Here is a 25,516-nt window from a genome sequence, read left to right as displayed (position 1 = left end):
AAATAGAGGCAGATGTACTCATACAAGTGGAACAGATGTTTATTGTTGTGTAGCTACTGGTTATTCATTTTAATTGTTTTTTTATTTGATTGTATGCAGAATGAATTAAGTAGATGGGATCAGAGAAAGTGACTGAGAGAGAGAAGGAGGGAGATGCTGGATAGGTGGAGAGAGATAGAGACGAGGGAGGGGGGAAGAGAGAGAGAAAGGGGGGAGAGAGAAAAGAGATTCGTGGGGAGAGAAGAGGGGAGAGGCACATACAGAGAGACAGGGAGAGGGAGAGAGAGAGTAGAAACTGTTAAAACGTGTGTTCGCTCTTACCAGTCTCAGCATCGCTCAGTTCCTGCAGGAGGCTGCAGCTCCATCACTCCAGGATCTCCACTGGCACCGATGACCAGATATGATCTACCCACTTCCCAGTCAACCCATTTCACTCTGAGCTGGGATCTCTTTCTATTTGTTTGCATGGATGATAACAGCATACCGCATATTGATGGATTTCTCATACCACAACTAATTTGACTCAAACCCGGGATTGGTGGGGGGAAAGAGAGAAAAGACAAAAAGAGGGGGGGTGACTCCAAGTGGTTTCCAGCGGGGTTTCTTTAGGTTTGTGGAAGCTGCAGTTCAGCCTGCTTTGGACATGGGACCGTGCGTCAGCCGAGAGGGATCCGGTGCCGGAGGAAGAACATCTTCCTGAAGGAGGAAAAGCCCGTGTGCGGGAGTTTTTTAATTTCTGTCTTTTTGCCACCGGGGAGGGGGAGCTGTGGGTTTTACGCGCCGGAATGATGCGTCCCAACCGCGGCTTCATCTTACTCCTCCTCAACGGAACTGCTTGTTTGGTAAGAAAAGAGTCGTAGTCTTTACGCATCTTGCTCCGAATTACCTTTTCTTATCCATCTAACACCTTGTGCCTGCGTCACGAGGTACGGAAAGGTGTCTGCACCTCATTTGCACCAAAAAACTTACAAACTCGCGATTATAAGTCGACTGAAATTGTGCGGACAGACATGTGGAAGTGATATCTGAGGCGATGCTTTATCAAAATGATAAATGAGCAGATGTGCAGGTCATTTGTGTTTCTTGCAGAGATGCAGAGATAATACTCGCCTGCTGTGCTCTGTCCGCTGCTTCCAAACGCATTTGTGCTGATGCCTGTGTTATTTTGCCTCGAACTTATAATTACGAGGTAAATAGCAGTCAGTGTGACCCTGCTCGGCTCAGGTGCGGCGGGTGCACTATATTCCCAGCGGACACGTGCGGAGCGCAGCGTGCCGCCGGTGTCCATCATCAGTGTGCTCTGATCTGGAGTTTTTTTTTACGCATCATTCTTTCTACATTATTGGATTACTATAAAGTATCTAGCTGCACATGAAAGTCAGAATTTTCACCAGAATATTTACACTAAAAGTGGACATGTGTCAGGCAGGTGTCACCCTCCACTTTTAGCTGGAGCAAGAAGAAAAGGCAAAATAATGTGAAAGCTTTCAGCAGTTTCACATCTGTGCAATTAATATACTTCACTATGACTTGTATCAGCCAATTGCAAACAACATGTATATGCAAACTGAAGAAAGTGGTTAACCCTGCAGGAGCCCACACACCTGGCTTCAAATAAAAAAAAAAAAAATAGACAAGACACAACATATTTTTTTATCTGCTACAATCAGTTGCACCATCAGGCTGTAGGGTAATGGACATGTGGGTGTGGGACAGATCCTACAGCAAGATGATGGAGTACTTTTCATGTCAGAGATCTACAGAAAGATAAGACGAGCAGCTCTTCTTAGTAAAGTCTTTATTCTGAGGACTCTCACCGTCACGTCAGATATGATTAAACACAGAATTTATACTGTGGCTGGTGAGATAACTTTGAACTGCAGTGAAACATCTCATTAGAATCTCTGTTCTCTAATTGAGCCAACTAATAATACATGAAGTGCTACTACAAACCTCCAATATATATACATATATATATATGTATATAAGTAAACCGTGATACCTTCCCCAAGGACCCTCGCTGACCTATGACACCAGATGTGTAAACACGAACCATTTCCGCAGTCTTAATGAATACCTCCAACATTACATAACCACACTATCAAAATTTGGATCACCCACTCCTCTTTCATGTACGCTCGCAGATTTATTAAAAAGCAGCCTTTAATGAGAAATCAGCTCTTGATTCACATGAGAAAACTTGAACACCCTTCTGCTCGGAAACCCCTGGGCTGAGTTTCACAGGCCCAGGAAATGAGCAAGCTCCAAAAAACACATCAGTGTGGCAGAAATATTCAAGTGAGGTTGAGTGTGTTTTTTTCTGTGCACCCGTTTGTGTCGGCATCCCTTCAAGGATGACCTTGTGGTTTTCATATTAACGTATTATTCAGGTGCTCACGGGGAAGTAATGGCCCTTTTGGTGATTTGAGGGTCTAACAGACAGGGGTTGTAAAAGACTAAACACACACAGATTTATTTAGAGCTCTTTCAACAGATCTGAGAGAGAGAAGGGACCACATGCTGTTTTAAAATATGGGGGATGAGCGCCTTTTCAGCTGTTGTATAACTAGATACAAGAGTGTGGGATAATAGGCTTAACACTCACTCTTGTGTTGTCTTGGTTGTGGGAGCATTTTTTGTGAGCTGCAGGGCTACAGCCTATTGTAACCCAAAAGGTCTGTGGCTAATGATAATGAAATTAATTGGGGCCTTTTTCTCCCTCTCCAGACCATGTATCTATGAAAAACGTACATGACATCCCTCAGCAGGAGATCTGGGGTAATTCATTAGCCCCGTGACATTGATAAATTATGGAGCAATTAATAAATTAAGTAACTTTTTATTATGCTACAGAGTAGTGATTAATAATCGCATATGCCTACTATGCATTAAAATTCAATTTGGATGATTTTCTGTTGTAATAGCTCCGCAATTCTCAGAGAGGGTTTAGGTCTCGAGGGGCCTCTTGCAAATGACTGCTAATATAGACTACTATTAACACTAGGTGCCACTCTGGTTGTTGTTTATGTGATGAATGATGTGTTTCAAATGTTAATTATTCTCTGTATTTGAATAGAGGGTTATGAATAATATAAAACCATCTCAGTTGTATAATTGACTGCTTGAGAAATTGTGTTTATTTTTGGCAGCAGTGAGAATTATTTTTCTTCTGTGATGCTCGACAGGCTGACGGGGTTTGTTTAAGTGAGCTAAGGCTGATGTGCACGTATCAGGAGGATAATAAGGAGGGTAGTTTGATATTTTAGTGTCCTTTTGCTGTCGGTGTGATTAGCGGTCAGCTGTTGGTTAGAAAGAGCCAATATGTTTAATATAGCTGCAGCTAACAATTGTTTTCATTATAGATTAATTTGCATTTTATTGGCATGAGTAAGTGATTCATTATTTGGTTTACAACACCTCAATTATTGTGAAAAGTGCTCATGTGCAAAAGCAGCAAGTGTCACATTTAGGAATCAGGAGACATCAAAATTACTTCAATGATTAACCGATAATCAAAATAGTAGTTGCTCGTACAGTAAGTAGGGCTGCCACTAACGGTTATTTTCATTGTCGATTAATCTGTTGATTATTTTCTCGATTAATGAGTTTGACATTTTCTCTATAAAATGTCAGAAATGGTTTTGTCATAAAGGAGTAAAGACACCAGAAAATATTCACATTTAATAAACTGGAATTCAGAGACTTTTTTTTTCTTTCCTCAATAACCACTCAAACCGATCAATCAATTATCAAATTAGCTGAAATGAAATTAATTGTTGACACTTAATCGGCAACTCTAATGATAAGTCACTTAATGGTTTAATCGTTTCAGTTCTAATGTGAAAGTTACAGTCTTTGTAAGGACGTAATTCATCACTTAACAGATGCAGCAGATGCGAGCGCCAAGGAAAGACAGGTGGCTCTACAAGATAAGTTGACACACTGAAAACAGACAGAGCAGGTACAGAGTAGTGACGGAGGAAGTGAGAGGAGGTGTAGAGAAAGTGCTAAAAAAAGGAATGAGTTAAACATCTGCCTCAGAGGTTTACACACCTCATTGACAGTCCTCGCAAGATTCTTTCTTCCCTTTGCACAAAAGCATCCAAAGAAAACACACTTAATCCGCATATAATTACGACTGCAGCAGTGTGGCTGAACCGTGCTCAGCACAAGGTTGACAATCTGAATCCCCAGACCAGCCGGTGAAAAATCTGGGAGGGGTGAGGTCAACAATCTGAATAACTACAAGCAGGAGAATGAAGTGCAGCAGAACAGGGCATTGAACTCGTCTACCCCAGCGAACTGCAGACTCTCTCCACTGCAATTGCTCCAAAATCACTCACACTGTTCCCAGAAGAACATTTTTGCTCTTAATCAACATGCCTGGTCATTTCAGATCGGTTTTAATCATAATTATAATTTCGCTCAACAAGGAGACATAAACGTGTGCGCTTAAAACACGCGCACACCCACAAAAGGGCCCATTAATTAAGGAATTCTGACCTTGCACATGCTGTAACCTTCATGTGGTAAAGATCGGCGGGGATGCAGGAGCTCGACTCCTCATGCGCTCTCACGTTGAGCTCACAGCTGCTCTTTCACACAAGAATTTTTCTGGAAGGGATGAGCCCTCAGGTAGCCTCCTCTGTGGCCATGAGAGACAGGATGGCTTTATACTCCCTCTGATTGCTTTCAGTGCAGACGCAGACGCTGACCATCGCGCTTGATAGCTGAATTTCACCTCTGTAGCCCTGCTCAGAATGTCACTTTTTGCAGATTGAATTTCGCTGGAGACATTCATACATATTCCAAGGTTTTTGTACGGAGGCAATTCGAAAATATAAAGAAAGCATGTCACTCGTATGAATTCGTGAAAAATCTAACCGGTGCTGTTACAGCATTTAGTTTCCCACTCCTAAACTTGTACCTCCACCCTCTATTTGACTTTGCCATCAGCAAAGAAACTTATTCAACACAGCACGTCAATTAAAAACAAATTATGTTCTTACATTGAGAGCTTCACAGAGCCACAGTCCCTTTCATGACAAAGACAGGATTGTGATTAGGCTGCACAGAGAGCACCACAGCAAAGGGACACTTGAAACACAACGTAGCAGCACCACAACTGAGACAACAAAAGGCGCAACAATCTAAGCACAACAGCCTGTTGTTTGCCTGGAACTCCACCAGACAGCATGGTGCAACAATGCACAGACACACACTGTGCAAACCTTAATATCTGTGTGTAAGATTAAAAAGCAGAGGCTGCCTGGCACTAATTCTAACCACATCAGACTCCTCTCTGCGTTTTGGCCTGTCACAAAGCCTTAGATTCATGCTTCTTAGATACCTGTCCTCCTCGCAGGGTCGCTGACCTTGTCCACCCAGATACATCCCCGGCTAAGCAGAAATACCACCCTAATCCTGAGAAAACAAATAGAAAAAAACTCAGTGTCTGATAAAGCATATATTGCACGCAGACACAAATGTGAGACAGCAGCAGCAGAGTGAATGCTAATTTATTTTTTTGGGAGGGGGCTTTCTCGCTCTCCTGAGCCTTCCTCCTCGCCATCACTGTTGCAATCTGCATGTCAGAGCTCATAAGCTTCTACTCTCCACCTCACATCCCACACAGACGCAGGAAACACAAAACCCATTCATAATTGTCAAATTTCTATTATAAAGGAGGGTTCGGCTGCAGAACCACAGTGGAAGCAGACAGAACAGTTTATTGTGACGATGACATCTGTCGTGTACTTTCCACCATAAGGGGGTGATTTGAGGAGGACGATTATCAGGTCGTGACACCTTCATCATCAGTTGCACAATAATTTGCACTCCCCTTGTTAGCCATTGTTAGGATGATTGCAATATAGCTTGAGTGAGCACACACAATGCACAGCTGGATAAAAAAGAAGCTGTTTCTCATGGTTTTATCTTGTGTATGATACAGGAACCACACTGGTGGCCATTTATAGAACAGCAACTATTAGTATATCAAACAATTAGTCAAAGTATATTTTGCTAATCTTTTTTCCAGACTTTCAAAATGTGAGGATTTACATTCTTCTTTGTTTAATGTAACAGTTAAATTAATATCTTTTGGTTTTGGACTACTGGTGGAACAAAACAAGCAAATAGAAAACTGAACCGTTGATAGAACAAATTAGATTACTGAATTAACGGAGAAAATAATATTTGGTTTACTTTTTTTTTTACAAGTTGAGCTGTGGCCACTGTTTCTGAATCCACAAAATGCACATTGTTCAGTCATCATTGTTTCAAGAACACTCAGCTTCACCAGCAACTTCAAATGCTGGATTTAGAACGCCAGCTGCTTGTACTTTTTTTTATTTGGATCCAAAATTATAAAAGAAGTTGGTTTGTGCAGATAATTGCGTGACTGTTATTTGTCTCCATAAATGTGATGTGTTCTCTTGAAGGGCATCTTGGATTTGTTTGACTCTGTCAGAACACCTGTAACTATGATTCCTTCTTTCTGCTTTAACCTATTTTGCTCTGACTTTTTACATCAATGTCCATTTTTTGCATATTTCAAATAAGAAAAGAAACAGAAGGGAATCACAAAAACAATATATAAACATGAAGAAGTGAATGAGCAGGCCTGCTGGTGTCATAATGGACAACCTCTGTGGCTTTCTGCCCGCGGTGTAAAACAGCTTGAGTTATGCACAACCACAGCGAGAGTGACCCCAGAGGTGCACCTCTCTTCCCCTGACCACCCGCTGAGGAAGCCAGCGGGGGGACTGCCCGTCCTCCCGCCCCTCTTCCTCCCCCCCTCAGGCTCCCAGCAGCCCCACGGCGGAGACAGACAGAAAGAGAGAGCCTGAGAGAGACGGACAGAGAGAACGCACGCTCCTTGACACACTGACAGCCCTTCATAGTGAAGCGCCGAGCTGTCCTGAGACAGAATACGTTGTCTGCTCAAAACCAGCACAATTTATTGTGGCATTGCTCTCTGGGAGACTGCAGGGGAGACAGAGCAGATCCTGGAAGAAAATCTGTAGGTTTGTCTGCTGGTACGGATAGTGAAGGGTGGATTACAGTGCACACAGCTTAAAGAAAAATGACTCGTAGCCTTGGGTAGAATGAGTGGGTATAACTCCCGGGGGATCCAGATAAAGATGCGCTTGACTTTCACACGCAGGAATAACTAAGGATGGGAAAATCCATAACAGACGTTTTAATTTCAGAGAGCTTCTGCTGGAACTGACAATAGTAAAAGTTGTTTTACTGTGTTGTGAAAATGTTGTGGAAAGTGTCAATATAGAATAAATTTTTCATCATTTCAAGTAGGCATCCAAACAATATTAGAAAAGGCGATGTGGGACCAAGGGACGTGGGTTTATTTGAAAAGGGAACATCAGGCTGTCAGCGCAGTTTAACACTGAAGGAAAGTGAAGCTTTTTCTGATGCCGCAGGCTCTGAGGTCCACGCTGACCTCATCGAGGCGGGACTGGAGCTGCTGGACACCACATCAGAATGAAACCGGGAAGCAAAAGCCCATTTATATTCTCTCACAATCTGTAAACAGTCTGTTCTGCGTGGATGAACATGTAGTGTGCAGTTCACCAGCGTGCTGCCCAGCGACGGTACAGTGATTTTCAGGGTCAGAGTGGTGCACATGTCCAGACAAGGCCCGCTGAGGGTCTTTACGGGGGATACCAATTAAAGCAGTGCACAGCCACAGGGATCAGGGAATTTGGCTGAGCTTGAAAGAAGACTGTTTCAAGTGTAATAAATGGATAATAGGAACATTTCTTGCAGAGCACAGTGATTTCTGAATTAAATTGAGAATGTGTTGCTGTACAATATAAGAAAACAATGTCTAGCAATTATTTTAACCGTGTGAGCATGCACCAACTTCCCCATGCCCCGCTTCACAGTGACCCTGTAGGAGCTGTAGTGTTTGCTGTTTAGGAAAGACTCACTGACCTCAAGCACAAATATATTTTTCTGTTATTAAAAAGTGACTGTTTTCTCAGCTGTTGCCTGTGTAGTTAAAGGTCCAGTGTGTAGGAAATGGAATATAATACAATAAGTATGTTTTCTTTAGTGTATAATTCCCTGAAAATAGTTTTGTCACCTTAGAATGAGCCATTTATTTCAACATAGGGAACAGGGCCTCATCCACAGAGATTGTCACATCGGCCACCGTAGTAAGCAGTCCCACAGATAGAAGCCCCTCTCACTGATTTTTGACGTAAAACTGCTTTATTCAGTGTTTTACTGGTTTAAATCAACTGGTCCAATTGTTTTGGAGAGAAAGAGACCTCTGCGGATAATTCGGCTCCCTGTAAAAACCTCTTGATGGTCTAGATCTTAAGTTATCGCAGAAAATAGGTCAGCACACACTTGCAGTTGCTGGGCTAGTGGCATGTCTGCGTCGAGCCAAACAACGTCTGCGAAACACTGATTTATAATGTAAATGGTTAATTCAGTGTTTTACTGGTTTTAATCACCTGGTCCATTTGTTTTGGAGAGGAAGAGACCTCTGCGGATAATTGGGCTCCCCATAAAAACCTCCCAAACAATGAACACTGAAGGAATCCTAACCAGGAGCTCAAGTTTGGCATACTGAAGAAGATTTAGCTGTGATCTGCAATCTTCACTGCTAGATGCCACTCAATCTCACACACTGCTCCTTTAAGGGCAACTATAGCTATTTGGCTAAGGTTAAGTAAAGGTTAAAGCTACTCTTACCTTTCTTACATTTCACACAGCACTAAGAAAAAATGGGGGGGGGGGGTTACGTGAGCGGTTACATCAGTCGGAGGCCTCCACGTAGGGAAGACAGACAGGACGCTCGGCCAGTCGGCCAATGTGACCAATCATTGCATTCGATTCGAATGCAATGATTGGTCAGAGTTTTCTTAGAACCATATGAGAATGGTATAATTATGAGTTTTTATCTCTGGTGGAATTCACTTACATTTCAGTGTGCCATCAGCTTATTAATAGCATTTTAACCTAAACAGAGAAAAGCATAGAATTTCCAGAAAGGTAAGTGTTGCTTTATGTAAGGGTTGCATTCACAGTTAAAAGAAACCAACAGTGTCTCTTTGTAGGAGACAGACCAGTGTGCCATGCCACGTTCTTTGTATGTCCAAACATCCACCCCAAGCTCCTCACTTTTGTAGCAGGATAACAACGGCACACAACACTTTCTTTGCTAGAGGTCACACCCCCAAAATGACTATTTGTATATCAGTTACTTGCACAGTGTTACGTTGAATTATTGAATTATTATTAATTATTCTGGCATGACTTTGTGGTGAACGAAGAATCCAAAAACGTAATAATCATTTTTGATGAATTGAAGCCATAGGTGATTGGGTTTAACAACAGCAAAACTATATCAAAAGATCAGTTTAAAAAACTCTCACACAACTTGTGCAGTATAATCTAAGTCTCATTTATCAACAAACGCATTTTCACTAAAACCTTACTATTTAAAAGACTTATGTGTACAAGTAGTTTGATTGGCATGTGCATGCATTTGAACTCTGCTCGTGCATTCCAGTGAAAGTGCATGTGTTTGGGAAGTACTGATCATATGACTTGGATTGTTCTGCACAAGTTGCGTAATTTGTAAAGGAATTGATTTCAATTAATCGAGAATTTTCACTGTTTTTGGATTCTTCGTTCACCGTGAAGGCATGCAAGAAAAAGTTTTCTTCACAAATTCAGTGGGTTCACAGGGTGAATAATTGATGTATAGATGATTATTTAGTTGGTGAAGTATTATTTAACACATAGGTTGTTTTAATTGTTCGCACAGCATCCTTTCCTCTAATGACATTGCAATGCAGTTGAGACGGGCTGCAGTTCACACCTGTTGTCAGGATGCGTGTCAAATGTTTCACAAGTAAGCACTTGTGATCAGATTTCACCTCCCCGCTCACATTTGGTTTTATCCGTTAAAGACTGCTGCTAAACAGAAAAAAAATTCGACTTCAGCTAAAGAAGCAAATTGCTGCGGCAGTCTGGTGCTTTGCTGTTGTCCGAGCTGTGTGTGGCGTAATGTAGTCTCACATGCATCCTGCAAAGCCAGGCAGAGCTTCAAAACTATCAGAGATGCATTCGTGTTCACCATCCAAATGTGGACACATCTGGCCCACCTCTAAATGTCACAGAAGTGATGGAGTCCCAGTGGATTCTGGGATGCAATCCCATCTGTATTTAAAGGTGTCTACTAATGGCTTTTATGTGCTACTATAAGTGTGACTGGAGCCTGTTCATACAGTTACACACATTACCAGATGGAAGCTGCACAGTTACACCATTGTCTTTTGATTTGACTTTTACTGAAGCAATTTCATACACAAGAAAGCATAATTCATTTGCTTTTATTGTTGAGGATTGAAACTGGCAACTGTTCAGGTATTTGTGCTTTTAAGCGCTGGGCGGGTGTTCAAAATCTGACAGACAGACTGTAGCATTAAGTCAGAAAACATCCCTTGATAAGATGCCAGTGAATTGAAGGTTTTTATTCCTGAACCTCTATTAGACAATTGTAGAGTCCTTTCAGCTGTTACCAGACAGGTGTGAATACTGAAGCAGTGCTTTAATCAGCTCCGCCCCATCAGTGCATGCTTTGCTCCTGCTCTCTGGGGACAGACTGGGGAGAAACAGTCCCCTCTCCACCCTCCTCTCACCGCCAACTTGTCAATATCTTATAATGTAAAAAATTTGATAGCCAATTCAGAAGCCAGCTACTCTCTGAGCATACAAAATGAGCCTAACTCCAGCGGGACCACACAACTGAACCTGTCCAAAATGAGCTGGGAAGCAGGCGTGGAGGATGCAGAGAGAAAGAATAGATCAAGGAAAGAGTTTAAAATAAAAAAGTGTAGCGTGTTTGTTCACCCGCTGCAGATCTAAGCTCCAGTGACCCCCAAGAAGAAGGAGTAAATTATTCATTAAGAGTCAAATGGCTTGTTTCTTGTGAAATTACCTTTCCCTCCCTCACCTCTTCTTGGATCTACACTAGCCAGAAGAATAATTAGTTATAAGGGCACAGCCATTTTCAGTCTTTAATCATGTAACAGAGAAGTCTCCTGCAGTGAGCATATTAGATCTGGAGACAGGGAGAGCAGACACAGAAGAGGAAAAAAAAGAATAAAGCATTGACGAACACTTAAGAAATCTGAGCTGCCTGGGTCTTTAATTAAAAATTGATGTCGTATTAGAGATGAAGATTTCAACTCAACAGCCAGAGGAAAATGGAGTGCTTATTGAACTTGTCAGCTCCACAGGACCAACACATGCTTTCAGCCCCGCTGGGTGGCTCTACAGGAGGATTCTCCGTATCAATCAATCAGTTTACTTTAATCCAGATCATGCAGCCATAAAAATACAATTTCAAACTCATAACACACATCCCACCAAAGACATACTGTACACTATACTTCGTACAGTAGTAAGCATTTGCAGTTCAAGACTTTTTTTAGATTTCAAAGTGTGGTTCTACACGTACATTACATTTTGTCATTAAGAAGCTGTAAAAACAATTATGGTTAGACATCTAAATTAAACCAAATTAATGTTTAACCTAGATCCCTAAATGTCTTGTCCTGCCATTGAACCAATCCGTGATTACTGTGATACATATTGTATATCACAGTAAGAAAGCAATAAAAGCAATAAAATAGCTTTTATTACATAGCAATAACAATAAAAAATAATTAATGAAATAAAGCCCTGCACCGCAGACCCCATTAGTGCTGCAACTAACACTTATTTTCAGTATTTGTTAATCTGCTTTATACTTTGTTTTTATTTAAACATGCAATAACTTGGGGGCAGCGATGTAAAGACTGTGCATTTCAATTTTAAGGGGGAGAGAAATGTTCAGATCTTATACTCAAAAAGACATGGTAATATAACAATGTAAAATATGATTACAAGTATAAGTCAAAATCTTATATAACTGAACCCCACCCCCCCACCCCCACCCCAGATATGGCGAATTTGTTAGCAAACAGTTGCCTCTTTACACCTCCAGTGGATATGAGGCAACATTAGCATTAATCTGGAGTCGTATACTGTATCTGCCCACCTGATGGATATAAATCCAATGTTCACACTTTTGTTAGCTCTGTTTTTGGTCTCCCCCACCTCCTGAGGGAAATATCTGGTTCTTTAGCTGCTAAATGCACCATTATGTTAGCTAGTGGCTAACTTTTTCTGTCTGCAGTGGTTTTGTTACAATACTGGAATTTCTATGACAAGTCTATAACATGACAACGACAACTTTTCTATTCTTAGTTAGTAGCAGAAAACAGCTAATTGACTGTAGTAAACACTGGCAATAAGAGAGAGCAAGAAAGAGTGGAAGAGAGGAAAATTAGTATTTGTATAGTAATTGTTGAAAATATTCAGTTAGTAGTGCACAGTTAGTTGTTAGAGTTGCTGAAACCAGTCAAAAACAACACCCTGAGAGCAGTGAGAGCGAAACAAAACAGCAAGAGTTGCGGCTGTAAAATCAAAACAATAAGCTGAGAGACACTAAAATGATCCGTCGAGCTGAGAGAAATCTGTGAAGCAGGTGATAATTCACTGTAGGTTCTTTATGTCGAAGGACCACTTTCACATTAAACATAGTCATTTTACCTGCTTTTATGATAAAAAAAGGGTTACAGCTACTTTAATTAATTAATTTTGTTTCGTCTATTTATTTAGTCTATAGGTTTTCTGTGCCCCAGGTAATGTCATCACGGTACCAGAATTTTAAACTCGTTACTATACTAGTATGAACAAACAACATTTGATACTTGATAAAAAAAAAAAAAAGAAGTAAAAGAAAAAAGTATGGTATATGGTATTAAAAAGTCACTGAACAGATGCCAACACATTTGTAACAAGGTGAAAAGTAATTAAAACTTGGGTTGTAAATCAGTAGTTCAGTATTTTCTCTAATATGGATACTATCAAATGTATAATCTCCAGAGATTGTATCATTTTAAACACGTGGTACTAAAAAAATGTTCAATGTATTGATACTTCTAACAACCTTAGCCCGAGGCGACATTTTCAAATTGCTCGTTTTGTCCGAACAACAGTCTAATGCCCAAATAAATTTCTTTTACAGTGATGCAAAACTCCAAATCCTCAGATCGAAGAAGTGGGAACCAAAGAATGTTTGGCATTTTTGCCAGAAAAATGACATTAACAATGAATCAATTATCAAAATGTTCTGGATGAATGATCACTTGCTGTTTAAGCTCCAATTCCCACATTTCTAAACCCAAACATGCTCATCTGAAACCCTTGTTCATTTCTTGGAATTTAACAAGTAAAGTCTGAATGTGCAAACTCATGTGGGAGTCTAATTTTGGAACAATATCCTTTGGTTGACACACTGGTCTGTCACCAGTCCCCTGCTTCTGTGAGAGTTATGGCACAGATTTCAGTTAAGTGGCTCCCTGATCTCTGCTGCATTATGGCAATAGTGTGTGCCTCTGTCACCAGGGGAAAGGGGTTAAAACGGTGTACCTGTCACTGTAACAGGCTGATTATTGCCTGTGGAGCTGGCAGGCTTGTGAGGATCGCTCCCCTCCCCTCGCTCCCTGCTGGGAGAGAGGCCTGGGGCCTGTGCTCACTGAGGCTGAATGACTCACAATTACCACAGCGACAGAGCCTGCAGTCACCTCCCATCCTCTCCAGCCGTTTCACTGACTCACTTAGCGCACATGACAAATGACAAAATCACCCCGAACCTCCGCCCCCTCACTAAGACCTGATTGCCCATCGCCCACACTTTGCCTACAGTACTTAAAGCTGGGATACATCTTGCCAAGCTCCGTGAAACAAAACAAACTTAGTTGGAAAATCACTTGTTCTGGCCTTCCGAAGCAACTTTTTACTGTAAAGTTACAGTTACAGTATGTAGATGGTCTAGATGGTGCATATTTTCGACTGACCTAGTGAACATTAAACCTTTGACGTTACAGCTGCAGCCCTGGAAATTCTTCCTTTTTTAAAACTCAACAAATCACTTCTTTAATGCGACAGCACGGGTCTTTGTAAAAAAAAAAAGCAAAAAAAAAAAAACAGATATTATTTGTGTTGCATCATCAAAAGATGACTTCTTGGACTGTGTTTTAAATATGAAAGCAAGTGAGTTGTATGAATACAAAAAGCAGACAACATTAGCGCTTAACTGTTAACAAAACAGTGTCGGGGTATGCATGCTAAAATTGGAAAATATTCCACCAAAGTGAAGCAACGCATTAATCTTTTAGCATTGTGAAAACAACAGTGAACTCAGGGGGGTTTCTCCTCCATTTCAACCTGCTTACGCTGCACAAGTCAAAGTTGGAAGCGTGCTGATAGTTAAATCTTACACCTCATATACTCTCCTAGTTAAATGCAGAGTGGTGAGAGAGTTGTAGCAGTGTGCAGTTTTTCAGAATGGAGTGTAAAAGTGGAGATTGGTATAATACTTAATGATGAAAAAATATGTGCTACAGAATATGTGACCTTTGTGACCTTAGAGTATCATTGTTCACCATAGGACTGGGAAATATATCGATATTACATCTATATCGGGATATGACACTAGATATCGTCTTAAATTTTGGATATAATTGTAAGTGTTGTCTGTTCCTGGTTTCAAATGTTGCATTACGGTAAAGTGATGTAATTTTCTGAACTTACTAGGTTGTTTTAGCTGTTCTTTTATTTGCCTTTACCCACTTAGTCATTAAATCCACATTACTGACGATTATTTATCAGAAATCTCATCGCGTTATTATTTTGTAAAAGCACCAATGGACTCTAAGACATAAAGGTGCTAACTAGAACCACAAAGGGCTCTTGTCCTCATGGGAAAATCCTTTATGGCTCCTGGTAGAACAGTTTATAAAGGTTTCACCTGGTACCCTTTAAGAGGTTTCTACCTAAAACCCAACATAAACCGTCCATGAAACAAAACAAACTTAGTCTGAAAATCATTTGTTTTCAGACCTGGACCCATCTTCCCTTAAAGACACACATGATGGCTTGGTGGGTCAACAACTCGGAGATACAGAGTTTAAAGCCTGCGACTCCACACCATTCCATTAGAACTAAGGAAGCCTCTTGGACGAGAGCCAAAACGTTTTCAAGAACCTCATGCAAATCCAGTTATAAAAGGGTATAAAGGGTTATACATAGAACCATCTGCCTTGGGCTTCATAAGGTTTCTAAAGGGCTGGGGCTGATGTGGTCCAGTGCAACCCACAAAAGTTGTGGTTCACAATTACGTTTTTAGGGGGTGGAGATTTTGTTGTGAAATCACTACTACTACAGCTTTTACTACTTTGGCGCTGCAGTGGAGATGAGAGCTGAAATTCAACTAGAACCGAATACATAATACCAATTACCAGGTACCCCTACAAAAAGAATTTTGGCAGACCATGTAGTATTGTATGGGATGAAATGATGGTAAACACATCGACTATGGCAGAATACAACTAAAATGAAATGATTCCAGATATTTTTAAAATACATGGGTATACATTTGAACAACAACACCCATGCTTTCAACAATCCTTGAAGAGCCCTTTCTTCCAAAAGGGTACCTTGGTTGAAAAGTTTTTTAATGGAATAGCCTGTACACTTGCCATGTTTATTGTGCCCTCATATCCATTGTTTTCAATGTGAAAGCACAGAAAGCCTCTCAAAAGCTAGAGCAACACTGTGGCACAAGCTTTTCCAAGAGCCTGTTTTTCAGGGCACAGAGATAAACCCTTGAACCCTCTATTAAGAAAATGGTTCCTCAGAAGCTAATTGTTGTGGGTAGAACCTCAGCCCATTAGGAGGAACCCTTTTGGAATCCTTATCTCTAAGAGTGTACCACCCAGCCCGACTTTACCAGATCTCCTAGGGTTTTAAAACATGCAAATGGTATGTAAAAACGATACTACAGAACCTTTACCTGCAGAAATGAAACCACAGTAGTATTTCAAGGTATCAGGGCCGTGTGGACAACCACACAGTATGTGTTCTCTCACTGCAGTAATAATTGCAGCTCTGACTCTGGTTTTTTCTTTCTTTTCTTTAGAGCCATATTAAGCTCATTTTAACATTTGTCTTTGACAATGATGCTGCACACTGAATCTGACACCTCCAGCAGTGCCAGACACTTAAATCTTCTGTTCAACAATAGCACAATTCTCACTTCATCTCCCCTCCTGCAGCCCCGCCTCTCAGGCTTTCTAATGAATACTCTGCAAGACAGAGGGAGCGATGCCTTGCTCAATGTGTAAGCTAAAGCAAAGCATTTTGCAATACGTTGTCACTCAAATACGTGTGTTGGGACCATCTAAGAGTCACTCTAGACAAGCGGTGGCGCTGGCAAAATGATCCGGATCTTAAAAGCAAGGGGCAGTTTTATAGAAATCAAGAGTGACATATTTTTCAAGAACCCTAAAGGGCCGTTTTGTAGGACGCCGCAGGGGCTCTTAAGTGCTATCTGGGGAGGCAGGCAGAGTGCTACTCTCTGTGCCCAGCAGCAACCAGCTCATTGAAGGAGAGAAATCAAACACAAACTAGTTCTTCAATAGGAGCTGTGGGGAATTGTGTATTTGTCATCAAAGTCATCCTGCGCTGGCCTCAACTCCCCCTCTGAAAAAACAAAGACACATCTGAAAAGATTAAAATCGATATGTCTTCAGCTCCTCCAAATTTCTGTTCATTATTAATGAGTTTGGGATTCTCAAAGAAGCTATCTGAACTATCTGAGTCAAGAGGAAGAAGTCCTTGTCAAGCCAGTTATCGGCCCCCGCGGGAAGGCTGAAGGGTCTGAGTGGCAGTGTAGCGTAGCAGCAGACAGGTAACTAGAGGAGAGGGCGTCTGGCCCTCTAACACCCCTGTGGTAATAGGGCCAGATTAGTGGAAAAGGGGGAGTCCTCTCATCTGAGTCCAAACACCAGACCACAAGCACATCAGCGGGAATCCTCGCAAGGCAGTTGAAATGCGATACACGTTGTTATGAAAGGAAATACATGTTTTTAGAAAGACAGAAAATCAATATCGCTGACTGACTGCAGAGCAAGTGAACAAATCTGAGCGAGCTTGAAAACCTGCATAAAATGGAATAAAAATGAGTCAGACTTAATAATCCTGACTAAGCCTGTATAAGGAAGCCCTGGCAGTCAAGACAGTAGATGGATCAGAGCACAGACAGAAATGCATGCATTATGCATCATTGTAAAATCTCTCCGGGTAGAGCGCGCACACACACACACACAAACTTATCCCGCATTTGCATCACTTATTGTTCACGTTTACAACTCAAAATTCACAAATGACGTGTGTGTGTGTGTTCTCAGCTGCCAAACCCAGAAGGGACACAGTGATGCTTACGACTTCCATGGCGCATTGGACAGAAGCAACCTGTTAATAGATCATTACCGTTGAATAATTATCCATTACTTTGCTCTCACATTCACACACTCTTCACAAAGCTACTGCTGAGCACAGCAGCACTATCTTATCTCCCTCACTCCTCTTCCCCTCCCCTCAGTTGATGTTAACATCTGACAGCTTTGTGTGTGCGCCGATACAGATTTTTTTTCTTTAATTAAAACACTGGAAGTCTTAATTGGACATTACACTTTATTCTCCGGCCCCCCCGCTTGCCCAGCTCCCCTTCCTCAAACACTTTGATCCTCCGACCGAATCTTTCGAGGCAATAATAGTTTCCCCTGTTCTCAGACTCACACCGCAGTGCTTAAGAAGCAAAAAGCTCACTTTAAAACAGGGAACACAGCTTTGTCGGCTCTCTGCTTTGAGTTTCTCCCTTTAAGATTTTATATATGAACATTTCCTCTCCAATTAGATGATCTTCAAGTGACCTTCTCTGAGTTAGTTTCAGTGAAAATGAGATGAATTATTAAAATAATACATTAGATGATGTTTTGGTAATGTAGAAATGAATGTTTCAGCAGGAATCCTGCTCCATTTTGGTGCATCCAGACACTTCATAAGTGCATAAATCAACCTCCAACCTCTGTTGTCAGAGAAACAACTCTAGAAAGCATTTCTTAATGACAGAGCTTTATTGTTTTACAGGATTATAGACTTTGTAGAAAATTGTCCACCCTCAGAAATATTGATTAAACTGCCCACAGGAGTAACACGCTTTATGTGAATTCAGTTTTGGTGTGGATTTTCTGTTTGAATCTGTTCTTTGATCCCTCTGGCCTCCGGTAGCTCGAAGGAGGCATATGAGCCCATTACTAGGGAGCTTAGGGAATTACGTCGGCTCTGCGAAAACTAGACATAAAGGAGTATTTTCTCTCACGGCTGGGGTAAACAAAAGAATGTAATAATAGCAATACCTGCAAAAATTCAACTATTTATTTTTATATATAACATTGATAGAATGTCACAGTTACTACCACTAGAGGTATGAACGGTAAATTAAGTATCGATTAAGCCTTTAATTTGTTTTCTGTCCACGTTTCTTTCTACCTTGCTGATAACTGCCTACTTTTCTTTCTCTATTTTCTCCTTCGATCCCCACCTCCACCACTTTTCTCTAGGTGGCCCTGGGTCAAGAAGACGACTCCTCCAGCCCCAAGAGCTCTTCAGACGACTCCTCCAAGACAGTGGGCCTCCTGAGCGGGCAGGCTCCCCTCTCACCCCTGAGCCGCTGGATGCTTCACAGTAAGAGCAGAGCTGCTAACACCACCTCTCTAGAGCTGCCCTACCGCTCCCCGGTCCCTTTCTCCAAGCAGGAGTTTTCGAAACAGGAGTTCTGGGAGATGTTGGGCAGTGACCTGCTTAAACCCGACGCCTCCAGCTCCAGGGTCAAACGGCGGCCCATCGTTAAAACCGGCAAGTTTAAGAAGATGTTCGGCTGGGGAGACTTCTACTCCAACATCAAGACGGTGAGGCTCAACCTGCTGATCACCGGCAAGATTGTGGACCACGGTAACGGTACGTTCAGCGTCTACTTCCGCCACAACTCCACGGGCCAGGGCAACATCTCAGTCAGCCTGGTGCCACCTGTCAAGGCTGTGGAGTTTGACCTGGAGCGCCAGAGCGTGGTCTACCCCAAGGACTCAAAGATCTTCAACTGCCGCGTGGACTATGAGAAGGTGGATCGCAGCAAGCGCACCTCGCTGTGCAACTATGACCCGTCCAAGACCTGCTTCCAGGAGCAGATTCAGAGCCACGTGTCTTGGATTTGCTCCAAGCCTTTCAAGGTCATCTGTATCTACATTTCCTTCTACAGTACGGACTACCGCCTGGTCCAGAAGGTTTGCCCGGACTACAACTACCATAACGAGATGCCCTACCTGCCCTCGGGCTAGACGACTTCTAGGGGGGAGGAGAGGTGGGAGGGGAGAGGAAAAGGGGGGTGAGTAGGAGTGACTGCAACACACGAGGAGATAACCAGGGCTGTGAATCGTCCTTAACGCCATTGTGGCACCTTAAAAAAAAACCCTCTCTGTAGCCTGACTATTCTAAGATGTAAAAACATATATGCAAAACAAAAACTACAGTATGCAGATAATGAGGCATTTGGAATGCGTAACTGCAGCATTCATTAACTGGACTGGTAGTGAAAATCAAACACGCACATTCTTACCTCAACCCAGTTTCTAAATGCCAACTTCTCGCCAGCTAATTCTCTCCTCCATTAAGTCATCTGTGAATGTTGTCTGAATGTCCTTTTAATCACCCTTTACTATATTGCTCTTTTGCAAAGTCACAAGGCAGCATTTTTCAGCGAAAGCACGCTTTTAAATGCTGCGATATGATTCACCGGAGAGTTGTATACAAATCCAGACTTTATTACAAACATCATACAGTGTTAAACATTGCACACTGTAAATGATTAAAAACTTACCAGAGGGAACACAAAGCGTTGTTTCTCTCACAAGGAGCAGATGAATGTAAAGTGTAACCGACCACAGGATCGTTTAGGTTACACTCAAAGTCTTTTTAAAGGGCATCTTTTTTTATCTGAACTTTAAGTCCATCCCCAAATAAAGTTCCTCGTCCTACCCATTCTCTCCCCCACTGTCCTTACATGCAAGCATCCCACATTGTCACTGTGTAGTTTGCAGCCTGCCAAATCTAATCACAGTATATCTCTCAGTTATGTCACCTCCATTTCAATAAAAGAGGGAGAAGAGGGGGAGACAAAATAATAAAATTTGCAAGAAAAAGCAATTGCTCAACAAAGATTCAGGGCCAGGGCTTAAGACGAGTTCGGTGTGAGGGAAGTAACTAGATTCTGCATAGAGATAGAATTGGCCCTCCACACTTAAGAGAGGGAGGGAGAGGGAGAGGTGGGGGAGGGAGAGAGGGAGAGATTCAGTGAGCTGTTTTAATTAAAGTGGAGAAGGAGACTTAGAGTATGCAGCTCCTTCTATTGTCCCCTCTGTATGAAAAAGATTACATTTTGTTGCCGTCAGGATTCCTGATTTCACGCCTTGATAACTTTGACTGTGTGAGGCAGATTGCTCTCTCCCGACAAATACTGTGCTCACTAAAGTCGGCCCGTTATCTTGAATAAATGAAAATATTATCATAATAATTACATATAATTTAATCTCCTTTAGAACTAATTAAGGTTTCAACGAGAGGGCGAAATGTATTCCTAAAAATCAAGTCAGCGGGTAGGAGGATAAGAGGACGTTCATGGGGATAGTTGTGGTTTTTTTTTTTCTGCTTGGAGCCAGCAGCCAAAGCTCAGCTCAGAGTTAACTGCTCTCATTAAGATAAATTGCCACTGGCTGGCCCGTCTCATGTTACTCTCACAAACAATATCAGTGGAGAGAAGTGCACAGTGGAGCCATGAATTAGGTAGCCTGACATTTTGTTAGTGAGAGGTTACCCTGTTCATGAGGGCACAATGACTTCTCATTGGACAGTTACACAATACAGGTGTGAAGAGTCATTAAACGGTGAGATCAGGTAACCTGTTTGATGCTAATGTGCTGTGATATCAGGGATTTAGCCAAGATCTGTGTACGCCCGGCTGGAACTGTGCAGCGATGTCCCAGGTGGACCTGCGCAGCGGTGAGCAGTAACCATGTGGGGGGCACTGTGAGGCCAGACATAAATGCATTGCCTTTGCTGCTCTGTGTGAGATTGAGGAGCAGGAGTTTGAGGGAAAGCACAGTGATAAGGCTAAAGATAGTGACAAAGACCACATTAAAGCTCTGCGTTTTTTAATTCACTCTTAAAGAGGGGGGTAGCTCCTCTCCATATGCGACTTAATCAACTTGTGGCACAGAGCAAATGGCAGCAGGGCACGAGCACGTCCGCAGGGGACGGACAGCTACACCACCCACAGCAATGATTAAGGCAGTTCATCTGGCCGGCATCAAACCTCCATCTCCTCCTGTTGTGATTGTTTTATTGAAACAGATATTTCATATATGCATCGATTTATGTTGACAACACATGTGTCTGTATTTAAGTGTCTCACAATCAAGAATCCTCACAGAGGGGATTTTACTGAAGAGGCTATTGATAATCAGAGTGCCAACTTCTGTACTAACAAGCCCGTAGGGACAGAGTCTGATTTATGCCACATCACAGTAACTGTTCAGGCTGCTCACATTCACTGATCGTAGTTATACCTATGAAAAGTAATGCACTACAATTCATACATTACCAACGTAAGGAGGCTGTGATATACGTCATACTATAGGGGCAAAGGAGGAGGTCAGGACACGTAGCATGAAGAAATACAAAAAGCTCTATTTGCAAAGGACTAGTATTACCAGGGGACATCATGTGATTTAGATTATACCCCACATCTGTGTTTTGTGTGGTACATTCGCACAGGATAAGTGTAGTATGTGTTTTACCCCAGTTTACTGACCCTCAGACACAAACAGTACACATCATCACTACAGTGCATATAGTGTTAACTGTTTCTAAGTGTCAGTTAAAGAAACAGAACTCATCACCCATCATCTTCGGAGATTTTGCTCTATTGACATATTGGAGTTTGTTTTTTCTGCAAATTGGTCTCCGTGCTGCTCTGTAGCGAGATTGAGCCTCCTGAATTTGCACCCAAATTTCAGTCAAAACTTTCATTTACGATTGCAAATGCAGCCAATGACAAGAGGTCCCAACATGGCAAGGTTAGCTAGGTAGTCCTGTGCAAATAAGGCTGAAGTCCTCATAGGGAGGTGGTTATTTTAAATTGTATATATACATCAGGTTGTCACGTTACCCTAAGTACATCATGTTGTTCTTTTAAACCTAACCTAAGCCGGTAGGGACGCTTATTCATAAGCTATCATACAAACTGGTGTTTGAGGATACGTTGAACTGTTTATGCAGTCTTTATTTGAAAGTATACAGAGTCAAAGTGGAACATGCAATATAGATGTAAGTCCTGTCTGCAGGATGAGATACCAAGCTTGTAAAATGCACATCAACCAGCATGAATGAACCACTGCCTCTTGCTCTGTTCATTCATTTCCTCACCCTCCAGCCCTCTGCCCCTTTTTCCCTCCAGACCTCCGTATATTACTCAGCCATACGCCCCACCGTCTTCACGCTGTTGTCCTCTCCCTGTGTGTGACCCGGCTGACTGGCCCGGGCCCCCATACCCTCTCTGCCTCCCTTACCCTGGCGTTGAACCCTGCTGTGGGTAGTTCCTCACGGCTGCCCCGCCTGCCCTCCTGTGCATAGCGCTGAGCTGAGCTGGCTAATCTCTGTGAGCTTAATGCCGAGCCAACTGAACATCAGCAGTGAGAACTCCCCTCTCTCCTTCTCTATCTATCTGTTTCTCTCTTTATCTATATCCCATCAAACAAATGCGTGTGCACACACAGTCTTAAGATGTGCTGGTTTAGGTATTTTCCTCTCTCCTGTTCAAAGCATCTTACATAAGCCCCTGGATTGTGAGAACATGAAATCTCCTCGAGAGCATGCCAACGGAGTGCCCGACACAGATATGCCTCAGTAACCTCAATACTCCTCTCCCCGCCTCCTGCAGGGTGTCCGGAGAGAAGCTGGATACTCACACATGTTGGAATCAAAGCTGGGCAACATGAGCCCACAGCACTGAACTCATGTAGAAAAAAAAACAAGAACACATCTTGGGCTACATGCTGGGAAGAAGCCCTTCACTCTGCTCCTTACGGATCCTCTCAGATTTACAGCAATACTCTCACTGAGACTCCACCCTCTCCGCCTCTCTCCGGGGTGACTTAAAGAAAGGCTGCTGGACTAAGTTAAACAGACAGTCATGCTGCTGCGGGATGGACGATGTTGTTATGACGGCAGCCTTACTGTTGACCCATCTAATGCCAACAGACATGTGGATATTTGGCCTTAGAGACTGCAAGACAACACTGGTCCCCTCAGCAAAGAATAGTAACAAAACTCGACTGTCAAAAACATAAATATACATATAAATATATATATATATAAAAGCTAAGAGTCCTCAGATCTGAATAAAGTTGTATTTAAATGTGGGTCATGCAGTGGAGGTCGTCTGTTTTATCTTTTTGTTCCTCATGGTTTTGTTTAACTATGTCATGTGGCTGATATACTGTATGGATGATATGATGGCATTTACTGTGGTTTTCAACATTCTAAAAATCAATAAAGTACACACAAGTACTTAAACCACTTCGGTTGTAGAGAGAAAGACTCCAGTCTTATATCGGGTTTTGCTTCATGTGTAGGAAGAGCGTGTCAACAATGCTGAAGTATCTATTTTCTCATATTTGCATACCCATACTGTGTGCCAACGGCGGAGAAAAAGATGTGACAAAATTTTTGCTGAGGGCTCTTGCAGATATACATGCAGAGAGAGAAATAGAAGGAGAAGAAGGAGCAGAGAGGAAAATGGGGTTGAGAAGGAGAGGAAGGAAATGTTTCAACTGGGATGATGCATGAACACAACTCCATCCTCTAATTAGCCTCCTCTTTCTCCCCTCCCCTCCCCTCCCCTTCTCCTCTCACTCTTGGTTTCTTTGTTGTGCATCTTCGCACTCTCCGTTCATTTTCAGATGTAACTGACATTAAATTCATTCTACTTCTTAATTAAATCCCAGAAAACTGTTAACGAGGGGATGGGTTCAAACATTCAGCTCACAACATCCCTTTAAACAAGATCGATTAAGGCATGGCTGGCGGCAAAGCCAGGCCCTCCACCCCTCCTTTACGCCCCCTTGTTCCCATAAAAGTGCTGCTTGCCTCGGGATAACCTTGCCGGAGATGATGAAAGGGAAGCAAATAAGTCAACATGGAGACAGAAGAATAGAAATCTAATTTGGAAGAAAGCAGGATTGAGGTTAATGTGAAATCTGTGAGAGCAGCATACTAGGTCAAACGTGCATACACACACACACACACACACACACACACACACACACAAACACACACACAAACACACACACTGCAACAGATACACAGAGAGGGCGGAAACTGTAGGCAACAATCATTGATAATGGACATAAGGCTTTACAAGAAGTACAAAGGCTTTGGGTTGTCCACGAAGAGAAAACAATTCGAAAGTGTGATCTTCTCGGGGAGGAAAGGGCATTTCAGCATGAGTAATGGGAAGCTGGACGATAGTCAATTGAGAAAATAACTAGTCATGGCGTGAGGAGGCGGGAGAAGGCGTGCAAAGCTTAAAATGATAAATAGACATTCGGAAAAATAACCTTGAGGTACGAAAACGTGTGTCTGGAAAAAAAAACTAGACAAAATATGTAACAGGAGACGAGGAGAGTGAGAGAAGACAGAGGGGACGGCGCTGACTCCTTGTTAGCACCTTGTTTTGAATAACAAGGCTATCAGGTTTGCAATTTTATCCTGTAGAATAATAATTATGTGTCATTTTCCTCCATGACATGTTACACCACAAAGTGTAATATTGCTGTGGCGGTAGATATTGCACTCTGCAGCATCATTCCCTCGCTAACAGTGTTGACAAAGTCAAAGCTCAGCCGCAGTGCTCTCATTTCTTCACACTTTGAAATCATCGACGAGGATTAGGCTGGTATACCAGTTTGATGATATACAGAACCAGAGTGATACTGAGGTCTTATTAAAAAATCTGATTTCATCAGTCATCTGTAACTAATATGATACAGGTTTCTCTGTCAGCCACATTAAAACAGCATGCAAACCCCGCAATAAGGATAATCTCCTTCCCATAATTCTGTTTTTTAATCTGTTTTTGTAAATTACTTCTTCATTTAAATGACTAATGTATCCCAGAATCTCTCGTTATATTGAATAGGTGTGGTGGGTCAGCCTGCCAGCCCATCTGAAAATTTCATTAGTCTGGGGTTTCAGAGGTTTTGGTGTCTCGTTATGGTGTAAATGTGGTTTCAGAGGTTTTTTCACCCCAAGAAGAATGGAAATCGGGGCATATATGAATACCAGGTGAAACTGGAAGCGTATTGTCATGAGTAGTACATATGTTTAATTTTAACAAAGATCATTTTATGTAGTTTGTATGACACAACTCTACCATACCATTAAGTGTCTTTGTGATCTGTTTCCACATCAT

General features: G+C 42.1%; 1 protein-coding gene across 1 annotated transcript; it reads left to right on the top strand.

The window, feature by feature from the left end:
- The first annotated feature begins 272 nt into the window (after positions 1–272).
- LOC125880023 (neurexophilin-1) lies at positions 273–23,529 on the top strand. The gene is made up of 2 exons (XM_049562232.1): positions 273–842; positions 18,555–23,529. Exons 1-2 carry the CDS (start codon positions 786–788, stop codon positions 19,326–19,328), a joined length of 831 nt encoding a protein of 276 aa, XP_049418189.1. The 5' UTR covers positions 273–785; the 3' UTR covers positions 19,329–23,529.
- Positions 23,530–25,516: the final 1,987 nt, after the last annotated feature.

The sequence above is a fragment of the Epinephelus fuscoguttatus genome, linkage group LG19 (genome assembly GCF_011397635.1).
Source record: "Epinephelus fuscoguttatus linkage group LG19, E.fuscoguttatus.final_Chr_v1".
Taxonomy (NCBI): Eukaryota; Metazoa; Chordata; class Actinopteri; order Perciformes; family Serranidae; genus Epinephelus; species Epinephelus fuscoguttatus.
This window is presented reverse-complemented; position numbering and strand designations above follow the sequence as displayed.